This window comes from Mixophyes fleayi, chromosome 6 (assembly GCF_038048845.1).
Source record: "Mixophyes fleayi isolate aMixFle1 chromosome 6, aMixFle1.hap1, whole genome shotgun sequence".
In the NCBI taxonomy this organism is placed as follows: domain Eukaryota; kingdom Metazoa; phylum Chordata; class Amphibia; order Anura; family Limnodynastidae; genus Mixophyes; species Mixophyes fleayi.
In genome coordinates this window covers 56,105,884-56,122,243 of record NC_134407.1, presented here as the reverse complement: position 1 = coordinate 56,122,243, position 16,360 = coordinate 56,105,884, and the positions used below count along the sequence as shown (strand labels likewise).

At 36.2% G+C, this 16,360-nt stretch overlaps 1 protein-coding gene across 1 annotated transcript in view; it reads left to right on the top strand.

The window, feature by feature from the left end:
* The window catches only part of LRRC20 (leucine rich repeat containing 20), a 373,282-nt gene that overhangs the window by 96,902 nt on the left and 260,020 nt on the right, over positions 1-16,360 (top strand). The window contains exon 3 of the mRNA XM_075216594.1: positions 11,639-11,788. Coding sequence (XP_075072695.1) covers positions 11,639-11,788 — 150 coding nt within the window. The remainder of the gene's footprint in view (positions 1-11,638; positions 11,789-16,360) is intronic.

The following is a 16,360-nucleotide window of genomic DNA, read 5'->3' as shown; positions in this document are numbered from 1 at the left end:
GAGACATTGCTGACTTTTTAATACTTAATATCTATGTGCCCAGACTTTTTCCAGCGCTGAATTGTAATATCTGCATCCATTACTGTGGAGCTTTACGACTTGCAAATAAGTCGATAATACTTGAAAATAGCAATTTCTGGCCTAGTTAACCTCTATTTATAGCAAACCTAAATCATTTCAAATTATTCTGAGTCATTGTTGATCTTAAAACCTTTTTTATTCTTGAGAGACAACTGAAAGAGCGTTCAGCTTGAGCCACTTTTACGGGTATGGTGGAGAACAACCTTTAAGGCAATAAAATAATTTGGAAACAGGTTCAAGCTTCAGGTGCTTCAGTTTGTTTAGGTTTTTGATAGGTGAAAGAGGATATTCTCTTAAATTTGAATTATATATTGATTTAAGGTGTATTAACTCATCACACAGCTTGGCTAATATCATCTTCATATCTTTGTTGAAGCTGGTTTGCCTTTTCTCGAACTTCTTCATCATCTTCAGGGAAGATCCATAAAATACTGACTAAAGAATTTATGGCTTTTGCTGCATCAAGTCGTGTTGCCATATTGCCTATGACGCTGTCCAAAAGAATGTGAAATACTTTGCACTTGAACATCTCTTCTGGGGTTGAATTAGAGAAAGCTTCTTCAGTTGATGATTCATCAAAATATCTTGTCCTTTTTCTTTGACGTCTTTCCTGAAAAAAATCTAAACTCAGTTGGCATGCTTAAATTTTCAGTAACCAATCTGGATTAATTTAAGATAGCCTGCCAAATTTTTCTAATTGCTTTTAGTTCATCTACCAGACTGGAAAGATTTTCAACTTCTTTATCAATTTGCGTGCTTGCAAAACATTTCAGATTTCTGATGTTAGGTTTAGATCCAACACTGACTCAATTGCCTTTTGGATCCCAGGAAGTCTTTTAGCAAATGGTTTCACACTCTCTCCCCTTGCAGACCAATGTGTATTTGATATGGAGTGGAGTGAAGCACCGATGTTTGCTTTCAAAATTTCCCATCTCTGCGGACTGCCACTAAATATATTATACAGCTTATGTACAATGCCCAAAAATGTCACAACCTTCGGACAACATTCTGCTGCATGGACACCACACAGATTCAAACTGTGACAGGCACAAGGAGAAAAATTAGCAAGCTGATTTAATTGTAAAATTCGAGTTAGGACACCCTGTATGCTCCACTCATGTTAGATCGATTGTCATAGCCTTGTCCACGACAATCATTTATTGGAATATTACATTTTCAAAGTGTTTCTAAAATTAAATCTGCAATAGTTTTCCCTGATTTTTTTATTGCACTTGACAAATTCCAAAAATTGTTCTAAAACTTCATATTCATCTTTTACAACAAGAACGTAATGCAAAATGATTGTAGTTTGCTCTGTGTGTGCTGAGTCTGGTGTTGCATCTACAATGATAGAAAATTACTTTGCAGTTTCCCTTTCCTTTAAAATGCAGTTAAACACATATTCGACACAGCATGATATAAATTAATTTTAAATGTCGGCTGACAAGTAATGTACTTGTAATCTTTTTTTTCTTCATTTACGCCTGTTTTACATTTTTCAAATGCTCTGCAAGCAAAGGGTCGTAGTGGCTTACAATTTCTAACATTCCTAAAAAATTGCCATTTCTTGCATGTTCGATTAGGTTGCTTGCTCCTCTAAAAGACAGTCCACGTTCAGTAAGAAACCGAACTAGATCCAGAAATCTTTGTAATAAGGCTTTCCAAACTTCTGTTTCATTCTGATTTTTTTTGCCATACTAAACGATCAACTGTAGTATTTTTTTCAAGATTGTTTTCAAAATTTCACCACTTTATGTAACATGGATGATGGTTATTACTATTTTCATGGTCAGGTATTTTATTGTTCAGTCTTCTATAACCTTTAGAAGGTCCCCAACCGATTGCTGTTGTCAAAACTGAACAATATGTTACTGTGAGTTTGCTGAATAAAAAACAGGGAAAGCAGAACAAAGTTTGCTTACTTTTAGTCCAAACTAACCAGTCACGAGGAACTGTTTCTTTGTTGTTTAAGTGACAATTTAATATATAAGTAGGAAATTGGCTGCCATCTTTATCAGGTGGGGAATATATTGGGTATGGTTCTGGTCCTTGTCATATGGCAACTTCTATTTGGGTCATTGAGAATCCTGGTTGGAGAAGGCCTATATCAAACTTCAAAAGCTGCTATTTGCTATCTAATTCAATATCAGATGCCCCCATTGAGTAAGATGTGGAACAAACCTCAGTGACATCAACTTTATGTGCAGAATTTGTATGTGGTTCTGAAATCAGTGCAGTGTCAGAAGCACATGTTGGCATACTACTTGAACCACTATCATCATCATCAAGAACAATAACAGTTAGATTTTCATTCACTTTATCAATTTCAAGACCACTTGTTATTGTTGAAGATCCAGTGCCCTCCTTCTGACCTTAATTCTCAGACAATTGAGAGGAAACAGTAAATCCTATACTTTCAAGAGTTCTCTGGCCTTCAGCATTCCTTTTCTCTCTTGCTTTTTTTTCTTGCGCCAGAACTGAACTTACATCAGTGAATGCAATTGTATGCAATTCATGTCTGAACGCAACTAACACAACTGCCTGTGACTTGAAGAGCGGGAAGGAGGTGGGAAGGGATGTATGGAGGTAGGCAATGTACGGTAAGGGCGTACCAAGGACATGCCTATGCAGATGCAGTCAATTCAATTTCAGGTTATCTTGTAGGTACGTGTTTTTTAGCAGTATCATTTGCTCCAGCTATAGGGGAGGTGTAAGTCCCAACTGATAGTGATAATTACATGAGTGCTTGTGTTTGCAAGTAAGACAAACTATAAAAATGCAATTTATGCACAGTAAGCATGAAGAACATTCGGATTTATGTATTTCGTGTAAAAAAAAAGTTTTTAAAAACATAAACTTTTATTAATAATTGCAGTGTTAAGAGTTGTGAATTTTATAAAAAAAAAAATCATGCATTCCGGTTGAACTTTATATTACACATATGAATGTGCATGTCCTGCACTGTGTTCTGTCTACATACGGCAAGTAATGTATAGGCAGAGAGTACTTATACCCAGATTAAAATGGAATTGTATCTTGAGATCCACTTGTACTTGAATATGGGGGCACGTGCGTACAAGTTATGTGCGATCACATTGAGTTTGAAGATGAATCAGGCCCGGTATATGTAATTAGAGCTCTACAGTTTTAGAAACTATAGGAGCCCATGTTCTTGTCTATATTCATAATGGTCCCATAGAGGACTGAAATTTTTATTTATATATAAATTATATTGTTAAGAATAGGGACTACTCAAACTCAATAATTTTTATGAAAGCAACAATTCGGCCTTTAGCTATGGCTCACAGGGTGAGGGCACCCTCTGGGGCATAGCTCTTCAAGAATCTTCAAACCAAATTGGTCGGATGTGCAGAGTCAAAAATGAAAAGTGTGATGAAAGGGTAAGGTTGGAGAGGATGAGGAGGAGTGAAGGTGGCATGCAGGAGGTGGGTAAGATGGAATGTAGAAACACAGCCGTGGATGGAAAGGACATTAAGGAAGGTGAGAGAACAGTTAGAGGGGTACTAAAAGAGGTAGAGAGTAAGAGAGGCTGGTAAACAAAATTAGCAAGGCTAAAAAACAAGACTGATGGTGGACTCTGTTGCTCTATCCTACCTGTTATTACAGCTTTCACAGTCTGCTGCTGGTTTCTTGTCTGAACCCTGGAATGTTGGGGTCTGTTTAGAAAATTTATAGGTACATGAAATATAGAAAAGCAGAGCAATAAGCGAACACAGTACATAACACATATCACGCAGTATATGATACATGCATCCAATCTTCAAAAGTAAATTTTAAGGATAAAAAAAAATAACAAAAAAAGAATGAATAAAAAAAAACAAAAATCCTTAAATGAAAAAATTAAATTTGAAAGTGCAAAAAAATAAATAAAAACAATTGTTGGTCCCCCCTCTCGCAGCGCCCATGATCACACTTACAGCTGATTTATGAGGGTTGTAATAATTACAACTAACAGTCTTGATGTTGAAAAGTGTTATGTTCTATCATTTGAGCTAGGTTTCTATGCTTGCTTTTTATTGATTATCAAAATTAATATGGATGGACATCACTACTAGACTGTATTTTTCTGCAATTGTACACAATTGCTTTCCTACACAATGATTTCTGAACTTTATATCATGGATACAATGACATGATGAAATGATTACTTTTTCAAATCAAATGAATTTATTGTATTTACCCTTCAGCTATACCGAAAATAGGCTCCCTGATGTTTTTGGGTATTTCCTTTGGTATTTTTGATGCAATTATCATTGATCATGTCCTATGAGAGGTATTAATGCAAGATCTAATGCAGTTACAAAGTACCCTCTTCAGAAATTATGACATGATTTGTAATATTCTGTTATAAATATAACAGCCTAATTAACATACATATATAACAGTATTTTTGCCCCCTTCTGCTAACTTTTCGTCTGATTGCTGTGGTTAATAATAGGGGATAAGTAGAACACGCTTCAAGAACGATGTGGATCGGTCTACAGACCTATAAAATTCCTGTTACTGTAATAGCTACACATTACAAATATATATATTGAATTTGCACTATTATTTTCAACCAACATCCAACGAAGCAGAGATCTTACATGTCCCCATTTTTTAAATCCACTACATTTAGGAGTTAATAGAGGCGGGTCTTGTGGACCAATGTGATTGGCTAATATACGCGTCAATCAAGGGAACACGTGATTGGTCTCCTAATTAATTAATGAACACACCTCTTTCTCTTTACTATATAAGAGCTGTCATTTCTTTTCCACTTCTGCTTTGCAAAAGCTACTGAGAGAAATGCACATTGGCCACTATCCTTCCTCTGATCGCATCCCAGTTTACTATTAGTTAGGGATACTCACAAAATCCTGCGATCTTAGGGGATAGGACCTTTTGACCTTTATTTTATACTCCCGATTTAACTCTCCACTGGTTATTCGTTCTCTCTGCTAATTTCCGACTGGGATATACTTATAGACGTTTGACATAACTGACTAACTCAACGTCTATATTACAGACAGTGGGAACTCTGTTTTTCATCAGTACTTATATTGGAACCCTTTGTAATGTATTACAGTGACACTTATATAAATATGGCACCCATCTAAGTGCATTTCGTCACCATGGTAGCAGCTGAGGAAATGCAATTTAATTATTTGTTATTTTAAATATTTCGCTCTCTACCCAAATAGTTTTATCTGATTTTTAATGCATATCTAATAAAATGTAAATTTTAACTTGACCACCCTGGAGTGCCCTGTTGAGATGTTGAAATGTATCACTTTCAAAAGCACAACTTGATGTATATTTGATAGAATTTTAATCTCATTTTTGTTTGTTTTGAGTTAAACATAATTCAGAAAAAGATCGCTCACATTATCATTCAATGAAAAAATATTTACCTTTCACCTTGTTACAAGGAACTTAATTTAATGAATAAAGCTAACGAAAGCAAACATGTGACTATGAATAGAGTCTTTATGGGTAATATCATCTATTACATTCCGTGCACCTGAAAAATGAAATATATATTACAGGGTTTCTCTACCCTCGCAGAGTCAAGCTCCGTTCCTGTTTTTAAAGGTGATTAGGTCACAGAAGATTTTAAAAAGATGTGCAAATACATGTGCCATGATGTAGGAAACGTGTCTTGTGATCAGCTAGCTGTGGTTTGAGTCCACTCATCTTACCTTAGGATGTCACACCCCTATCTCCTCCCACAGTTTATATTCCACTTTTTTTTGTAGATTGACTTATCTCAAATAGCGCAATCACGCTTTATATTGGCCAAGTGTCCCCACACGCACCAACACATAAATCATAATATGTATTGTATTAATTCCTTTCATTGTAATGTTAGAGGGGTGAATTTTTTTTGAAAATTACATAATATTATATTACTATTACGAGTAAAGTAAGTTTGTTTGGGTAGTGTTCAGAGTATTCCATTTTTAACTCTAACAATGACACATTTATGTATTATATTTGGAATATATATTTTATATTGTACTTTAATATGAAAGCAGAAATGGGTGTATGAATAATGATACTATAAGGTAAAGTTGGAAAGGCCTTGCTGCTTTAAAGACTTGTTTAATGTAAAAGCAATAGAATGGTCTAGGCTGAAATACAGTTTAATGCATATATGGAAATTGCGGACTAGTCATGACAAGTGGATTCATATCTGTCACTGAATTGTGTGTTTAACTCATGCTAATAATCAAACAGATAACCTATCTGCCTGCTGTGCTCTGAAATATGATAAATTGATGATACCTCTTATCTGGTGACTACACAATGTGGGGAATGTAGAGGCTGCAGGACATGGATGCATGAAGACACTTTTGAAGATTTGTTCAAACAGAGAAATATTGTTCAAATGCAGATCTCACCAATGACCTACGCTATCTTTAGATCATTACGAAGCATATCATGGATAATAGATAAAGTAATTCAAACATTCCATGGTCATAATCTCTCTCTGAATGAAGTCTGATATTTTGATGCAAGTAATGCATCAAACATATTGTATACTGATTTGCAGTTTACTTTGTACTTGTTGTTCAATTTTGTGCATATTTCAAAGTACTTACATATCTCTTATATATTGAAGCTAGCTTCCTCTGAAGCTTTCTCTTGATCTAACGAGTCAGAGCAGAGCCGCTCTTGATTATGCTAAACATTTATGGGCTCCTTTAGAGTTGAACAGAAGTCTGTTTTTTAACAGGTATGCATTATCATACATCTCATGAAAAAGGCATACTCATATGTCAATATATAGTTTACACCAACACCAGGCTATGACAGACTGGGCAGGTCACACTATAACAGGGAAACCTGTAGCGTGGGGTCCCCCTGTTCAGCACAGGCTGAATTCCCTAGTGGAATTGGGCGAGCAAACAAGCAAAATTAAAAGCAACCCTATCCATTGAAAAATCAGCCATTGTTGATGAGCTAAGCACTTGGGCTCATCCCATCAACCCTAGTTGGTGGGTGCTGGGATAATGATTGTTAAAGCGTAAAAAAATTGTATTTTATTATGTGGTTTTAATGGTCCCAGCAAGCCCTGGCAGCTATAAATTGCATGGGTATGCTGGCACTTCCAGAACTATAATCACCAGCCTGGGCATGGCCTGGGATCCAGGGCCTACTGGGTCCTGTAGCATCACATAATAAAATAAAAAAACAGCCACATTGTATTAAAAGTACTTTCATTTAAGTAAACATTTCCCACCCCCAATTCCTTTATTATCCACTTTTTCTTATAATATTAAATCCTAAGGGAACTTCTGATTTCTTCTTCTCTTCCATCTTCTTTCCTTCTGTCTTCTTTGGCAATCTAAAGGTTAAAAAATAAAAAACCCTGATAGACAACAAAAACCTGATCCCTACAGAGCCACATCGCGAATGACAGGCCAGGGTTCTGGTGATGGCTACCACTGACTATAGCCCTCAGCCTTTGGTGAATAGGGAGAAACCCTAAATCCTGTGAAACTGGGTTCAGAGCTTATTATCCTTTGATAAATAAACACTTCAGTCATGACAAACATAATGGTGTGGGAATAAAATTAGAAATATTTAATCAAAAATAATTATTATTTTTTTTAGGAAAATCAGCTTTTCATTTTCTGTGAGATAGGGGATAGTAGGTTTCATTCAGGTCTTCCAAAATTCATATAGCCTTTCTTGCAGATCATTTGTCATACATATTTCTCAGTAAAAGCAGAGCGTTTCATTAAAGGTGATCAAACCTTCATTCATATTACAAACACAAGCCTTTGTTTATGCAAATTGCTCCCTGCTTGAATTGTCTGTCTGTTTCAAATGGTCACTCTGAAGAATTTTAAAGAGATGTTCTCTACTAAATTTGTAAATAAGTTATAAAATAATCTCAAGTGACACCCACATTCATTTTAATTTTCAGTTGCTCATGCTCGCTTGAGCTTTCACTTCATGTTGCAATTTTAGAGTTATATATTTGTAGTTATGTAAATGTGATACCTTTGTGTTATTGTTGTTTAGCTAAATCGTTTCTCAAAGTTATCAAGCTGTCAGAATGTGAAAATAAATCTCAAATGAGAATGCTTAAAAATGCATTATATACAGATTTTTTTATAACTCTTTATTGAGGAACAAAAGATTAGAATTATATCACTGTAAGAAAAAAAAGTATCATTTATAAGCAATGAAAAAGAACATTGTACAGATATGTACATTAAAAAAGTGTGTGTTGTACAGTTCATAATAGGTTGGAAGCAGAAGGTGGGGAAAGGGGTGGTAAGGGAGGGTGGGAATTAGGAAGTGGTCACAGTTCAAGGATTTGGAGAGGGGTGTATACAATAACTATAACCCGCTTGCAACATGGGTCTTTATATGTCCGAATAAGGAAGGGCACAGATCTACTTTGATATTATGGTTAGGTAGATCCTTAAAATGATTGCTCCAGGGCAGCCATGTTTTCACGAAGGGTGTTGCTGAATGTTGCATAATGATACTCCCCATACTGTAAGTATTCCTCTTGTGGCTAATGACCAAGGCAATCAAAAGTGGATTTGGCTCATTCCAGGTGGCTGCAGTTTGTTGTATTATAAATATGCCTGATTAACTAGTTGGTATGCTAGAAGACTCCTGTAATAGGGAGAGGAAGTAAATAAAAAATCCGGACAGTTAGCAACTGTCACATTTGTGATGAATTTTACCAGCCCTTGACCCCTAACCAGAATGTTGTTATTTTAGGACATTCCACCCATGTATGAATGGATAACCCTATCTGAAAGCAGTGTCTCCAACATAAGTTTGAAGTAGTTGAGGAAAGGAAGGGATTCCTGGAAGGGATAGGTACCACCTATAATAACATTTTATGCATTTTCTTTAATGGGCACAGAGAGGGAGTTTTGGAAATGTTTTGTCCGTGGTGCACCTTCTACAACACCCCGTTTCTTGTCACTTCTTGAACTATTTGTCACTGCTGCAACACTCACCCCCTAAGTTTCCCTTAACTGCCCCCCCATACATATCACAGCACTCTACCACCACAAAATCAATATTCCACTTTGCTGAACACTTTTTTAATGATCGTTTATTCCAGACTCACACATATTTTATATGTAATCTATTGTAGCAGCTGTGACTTTACTGTTATTGCAACTTTATTGTGTGTTGTGTTTATTGTGATAAAAGAATAATGATAAGGAGATGTTGAAATGGCATTTGATAATTTGAAATTCATTTTAGGTCTGAATTGATTCTCCTCCAAATCTGTCTGTGTATTCCCAGCCAACCCTCTTTGCTGCTTATCTGTGGTCCAACTCACCTGCCCCCCCTTCCCCCCAACCTTAGAATAGTGTCTGGCAATTATAAGCCCAGAAGACTAGACTTGGCAGACTATTAGGAACATTTTAATGGAAAAAAAATGCAGGTGACTCAGCCCAAGGTAGCCCGATATGGGACTGGGCCGGGGACCCCTCCTCTCCCCCATCTGTCCCCCAGCCCAACCAACCACTGCCTTGAAACATACTCTGTTGTCTCTTCGAATTCACCTACACATGACCTGAAGTCAGCCTGATTCGCATCAATAAACCAGTCTCTATAGATGGTTTTAGATGTTCCACTCAGAATATCAAACACACAGAATAGGAGCTCGAGCTGCTTACCAGGTGTTTATGCTCGAGAATTAATATAAATAACTCTTACACAGTATGAGGATTGTGGAGAATTTGAGGAATATATGTGCCAGGTGTCTCGCTGCTTCTGTGTTGTCTCTGGTGTTTGTGTGAAGAAATGTGGTTGGTCACTGCTTGCAAAAGACTATGGGGCTAGGTAGTTTCTGAAATCAATTTACTTAACTTAATCCAATATACAATACTGTGCAAAAGTTTTAGGCGGATGTGGAAAAAAATGCTGCAAAGTAAGAATGCTTTCAAAAATGAAATGCTAATAGTTTATTTTGATCAATTAACAAAATGCAAAGTGCATGAACAGAAGAGAAATCTAACTCAAATCATTATTTGGTGTGACAACCCTTTGCCTTCAAAACAGCATCAGTTTTTCCAGGTACACTTGCACAGAGTTTTTGAAGGAACTCTGCAGGGAAGTTGTTGCCTAAAACTTTTGCACAGTATTGTATGTCCACAAATTGAAACCAAAGGTGCAGATCAAAATGAAACATTCTTAACTCGCCACTGACAGCAAGATAGATTGCTTCTGCGTTCTACAGTGGAACGCATCTACTTTCAAGTTTGTCTCAGTTAGGGATAAAAACGATATATGCATATATGTATCCAACTTGTCCATTCAATGTCTCATATTAGCGATCCCCCCGTCTCGCAGTCTATTGTTTAAACATTTTAATTGTGATAATATGGAAGCTTCTTGATTTCATGTTCTACTTTACAATATTGGTGATATACAACTCAGAAAAAAGCAATGGGAGAAGTGGCGGTATGGCATACCGTTGTATAGTGGCCCACTTTAACCACTGGAAGGGAGGTCATTGGTTGAGTGAGCATAAAAAAAAACATCCGCATGTTACAGTGATTTTTCAGACTTGTGTATTACTATGCTTTTGGAGCACATTAGTAGGATAGAAATTAGTTCCCTAAAGAAGGAAATGAAACATTTTATCATTTATAATACTACCTCATACATTTATCCAGACCAGGGTAGAATACAAAATTGCAAGTATTGGTCAATGAGGGTGGTAATTGATTAGAGATTCTGTGACTGAGGATAAAACGTAACATCAGCAATTTTATTTTTGTTGAACACAAAATGTCCTTGCTTATTTTTATGATAACGCTATTTCTGGAATGCTTTAATTTTAATACAAGGAGGGTGTCTGTCTTATACCCATTTTCATAAACCTCAAATGCAACCATATCTGGGATTTAGTGTTTGTAGTAGAAAATACTTTGCATATGTTGTTTTTGTGTATAAAGTAAAGCAGGGCAGGCTAATTACATAATCAAGTTTGCATATAGTTACCTACACAGTGGAGGCAGCCATTTTGTGGGCTAAACCAACACTCTTGTGAATACTGCATATAAATTTGCTATCAACCAGTAACGTCACTGAGGCTCACAGTGAATTGATAAGCTGCTTTCTTGTGAATATTATATCACATTGCAAATGGCACCATTAGAAGATAAAATGTAATGTTATAATATCAAGAAGGATTGAAACCTGTTTCCCATTAAAAAAAATAATAAATAAAAATGATAACTTAAAAATAAATAAAAGTTCAGAAACAAAACATATAGTGTCTGGTAATCTTTGACAGAGAGGAACAGTCAAACTTTATATACTAAATTTACTTTTAACAGCGTGATTTGGTTGCTTGCACATGGTTTACATATTTTTGTACTTGATTGTGTCGTTTACATGGCCCATTAGTGTAAGTGCTGGTAAAACTCTTGCAAATCTTTGGCATTATGGACGAAAAAGGAAATGGCTAGAGCTAATTATAATATAAAAGAAATCCGTACTCAGATACAGGACAATTTAGTAGCATTCCATTTTCTTCATTTGCCTTTTTATATATTTGCAGATCTATCAAGTTGTGCTTTGAATGCTTTCCCAACTGGATTGTATTTACCAATCAACGCAGTGGCTGACAAAATCTACTCAATCTCATTGGCCAATAATGAGTTAAAGAGCTTGATGGGCAAATTCTTTACTACATTTAAAGAGCTACAAGGTATGTGCAAGTGTTAACTATTTCCTGAAATTGTTATAATGTTTTTCTTTTAGTTTTAAGAATATGTTATGTTGGTCCCTTGACAGCTGAGAATGCCACCCCAAACAGTAGGGACCTAATTCATATTCGGGCGGATGTCCGTTTGCGTGCCAAATCTTACATGAAATAGCTTTGCACATGCTCAGAAATGGAAGTTACATCAGTGAACGCAATTGCATGCAATTCATGTCTGAACGCAGGTGACACTTACAGGGGAGGGAGGGAAGAGTGGATGATAATAGGCCATGTACATTAAGGGCGTGCCGACACAAATACGATTCAAGTCTTGTGTTTCTCGTAAGTACCCCTGATTTCAGTCCCATCACTTGCACCAGCTACAGGGCAATTGTAAGTGCAAACTGAGAGTAATGACTGACATGGCATGGTCTTTGTTTTAAAAACTACACCTGTGTGTGCCACTAGCTAGCACAGAACATGCATATGCAAGGTAGATTGACTATACACACATTGTATGTACGGTGTGCATTAAAAGCATCTTGATTTAGGTATATTTAATGTAAATTATATATATATTTTTTAAATCCATATTTTTATTAATGATTATACTGTCAAGAGTTGTTCATTTATTTTAAAATGTAAAATTAATTTATGATGTGATCTGTAAGTGAGTAGTTTGTGGATATATCCTGCATTCTGTTGTATGTATCTACACGTGGCAAGTAGCTTTTAGGTAGAGCGTACTTACACCCAGATTCAAATAGAAACTTCTCTTGTGATACCTTTTGGATTTGAATACAGTCGGATGTTCTTTTTTAAAACATAAGTTGCATCCAAACATGAATCAGGCACTAAATCTATAAGTGGCTGGAGTTTCTAAAGTTAACATTATATTACTTACCCTTGATGCATCACTAGCCCAATCTGCCAGGTCACCTTACGTCTACAATGATCCCACACTGTTCTGCTGTATACTAGTCCAGCTGACCGGATTCAGACAGGCAGGGTTATTGTCAGTGGCCCACGTCTGTGTATTTCCAATACACATACATTAGGACAAAGGGGAGGGGCATTGACAACCACAGCTGCTTGTTTGATTTCTACACTCTGCAAATGCTGTACTCTTCATTGCCATGTATTATGTATGCTAATGTGTGAAGGATTCAACAAGTCAATGAATTACTACTAGACAGAATTAGAGTGAGGGTTTTAAAAAGTGGAGATGTTGCCTACAGCAACCAATCAGATTCTAGTTGTCATTCATTTAGTACATTCTACAAAATGACAACTAGAATCTGATTGGTTGCTATAGGCAACATCTCCACTTTTTCAAACCCGCAGTTTAGTAAATATACCCCACAGACTCCACACAGATATGGCCCTGGTCAGAATTAAACTCATGACCCCAGTGCTATTATTCACTGTGCTACAGCATGTAAAATGTTTACCCATTGTGTACCTTCTTTGAAATACCATATCTGCAGAATACAAAAAACTTTATACTTATCTAAGCATATATATACAAACCTCAACACTTTACATAGTTTTTCATGGAAATATCACACAGGTGGAGACTTGGATTTTGATTGATCAGAAGTGACTTTTATTCTTAGTTCAGTGAATTCTTTAGGAGAGCAAACATGGCAGTGAGGTAGTTGCTGTGCCAGCATCTTAATGCATTAATCAAATTTCAATCCACAATAGTATTTTTAACCTGCATGAATAAAAAATGAATTTCATGATCACATGTAATGAAGCACAACAACAAAAAATGGTAATTATTCTATAATTATGACTATTATATATTTTTTGTAATCAACGTTGACTCACATTGCTCAGTTGTGCATGTTTTTTTTCACTTCTGCTTTGAGGTTTGCTGTGAAATTTTTTTTTCACTTGTATTTTGTATTCTATATTTGAAAGCAATTGATATGTTCTTAATACTTTGCTGACCAACTTCTTAAGCATGGAGAACCACATGTTTTGGTCCTTGCATTATAGAGTACAGGGCATCATGGAGGCACAATATAAAAAGTAAATAATATTTGCATTATAGTGAAAATGGGTTTACAAAGTGCATCATACAGTAAAATACTTTACATGCTTAATAACTGTATTTCAGTTTTTGAGAATGCTCGTTGTTTAAGCCCAAGATCTTTGTTTTCTTGATATTAATTTGAAAATAAGATAATTTTTCAAATAACTTAAGCTTGCTAATAAGATTGCGTATGGAGGTGTGAGGTTGAGATATTGTCAAAATTATGTTGTCTTTGTGCAATGCCTCTTTACGCTTCTGAGGTCTAGTCAATACCTTGATGTTAGGATTATTGTGAATCCGATTAGCAAGAGACTACATGATTAGTAAAAAGAATAAAGGAATTTAGATATAGTTATTACTTGATTCAGATTATATAGGGAAGTGTAAACATTTGAAAACTGGTTCACAGTTTTTTTGGAGTCAAATTGTAATCAATGAGTCTTTTATAAAAATAATCCTATTGTGTGTATGTTTTGCTATTAAGATATTAGCCAGACGTGTGCCTTTTTCGTAATAGCTCTTTGGAAGCTTTACCTAAATTTAATTTCCAGTTCAACTACTGCATGGACAATAGAGAGATCTCTAATCCACAAAGTTTTTGTGTGCTAACATGGTCTACCTAAGAAAGGTCAGAATAGGTTGTGTGGAGTCTAAAACAAAAATGCTTATTTTTGAGAACAGCTTTTCTGGGTAAATCACAGAAGGGGTTAGGTGCAATAAATTAATATGGGCCAACAATAAACCCAGAATCTGTTGGTAGACCCTATCTAAGTCACACCAACCTCTGGAGGTCTGGGTCTCCCAATACTAAACAAATACTTTCAAGCTTCACAGTTGTTTGACATGATAGCTTAGTATTCTCATCCAGATTTTAAAAAAATGGGTGGATTCCTCCTGGGTGCAGGACAGTCTGGACTACCTAACTTGGCTCGCGAGAAGTCTCCAACTGGCCTTGGCCTATGAAATTCCGACAATTAAATTAACACAAAATATATGGGTCAAAAACAGCACTCAGTATAAGCTTTTACCATACCCCTCACCTTTCACTTCAATTTGGTGCCATCCAATGTTTCCTCTGGGAAACACCCTCAACTTTTCATGCCTATGACAATATAGGTATTAAACTCTTTCTCAATATAACAGGAGATTTTGATCCTACCCTCGCACCTTTTGGATTTGTGCAAGAAACAAGGTTTAGCGCAGGTATGTCAAACTCAAAACCCCGTTCAGGCCAAATATATGAGATTGTGCAGTTTTGTAAGGTATATTATTAAGAAACAGTAAAAAAAGTTTAATGTTCTCTTCCTGATGCTTGACATTGTGCCCTACATGCTGCTTTTGCTCCCCTCCACCTGTATCCCTTGTTTCACACTGTGCCCTTCTTGCTGCTTTTGCTCCCCTTCACCTGTCTCCCTTGTTACACACTGTGCCCTCCATGCTGCTTTTGCTCTCCTTAACTTACCTTTCTATTGCCTTATTTGTTCTCTTCTGTTTTCTTTCTATCGTGGCTCCTCTCTGTGCACTCACCACTGCAAATGTCGGGTGTGATTATGTCAACATTCTGTGCCAAGGGAGGAGGGCGCTGGACGCCGCCGCTTCAGATATCTGGCGCGGCGTCAGATAAGTAATTTTTTTCTCTGAGCCACAACAAATGAATGTTTGGGCCACATGTGGCACTAGGAACGCAAGTTTTACACCCTGGTTTAACACAATCGTTCTTTTTCCAATTACATACAAATTAAAAAATTTAATCTGATTACAGATGAAATCGGATAAATTAAAACAATTAACTCAAATAGAGCACACCTGTATTTATTGGGTAATCCGCAAACCCCGCTGTACTACTTTTAAGCAAATCAATTTCCTTACTTATAAAACATGGGTACAGACACATAACCCACATAAGCAATACAGCTAAAAATTTAATCACTAGAAATGGAAGAAACAGGACCCCCAATTAGAGAGGCTTTGCTAAATTGCATATGGCATGTCTCCTCTATGGAGTATTTATCCAGCCTACTTAATGATACAGTATTTGCCTTCCACAAAACTTGGATCCTCTGGTTACCGATATCACGATTACACACTCCTAGGCACAATTTGAGCAGTCAATACCTTGAGTTTCCTCTCTAAACCCCTCCATTTTTCCTTTTTACCTTCCCTACACCCACATTTACCTGTTCCCTCACGTGGTTTTCCTCCTATTCCATAACCCCAAATACATTTAAAATTCCAACATTTTTTCGACAATTGTGTGGATGAACTGTAATTGAGGGATTGTGTTTTTTTCCCACTACCCCCTATTCTATTACTATTGTGTTATTAACTACTGGATATTGTACTATTTTTGTTGCTGTGGTTTTCTATTCAACTGTAAATCAGTTTTCTTGTTTCTGTTTGTTGCGTTCTCCTACCTGTCGCTATCCATAAATAAAGAGATTAAGAAAAACATTGCTCTGCATAGTAGAGTGAAATATATGAGAGTAGGCTTTAATAACTAAACTTTGGTGAGGTTGTTTTTCTTTACTTTAAAATAT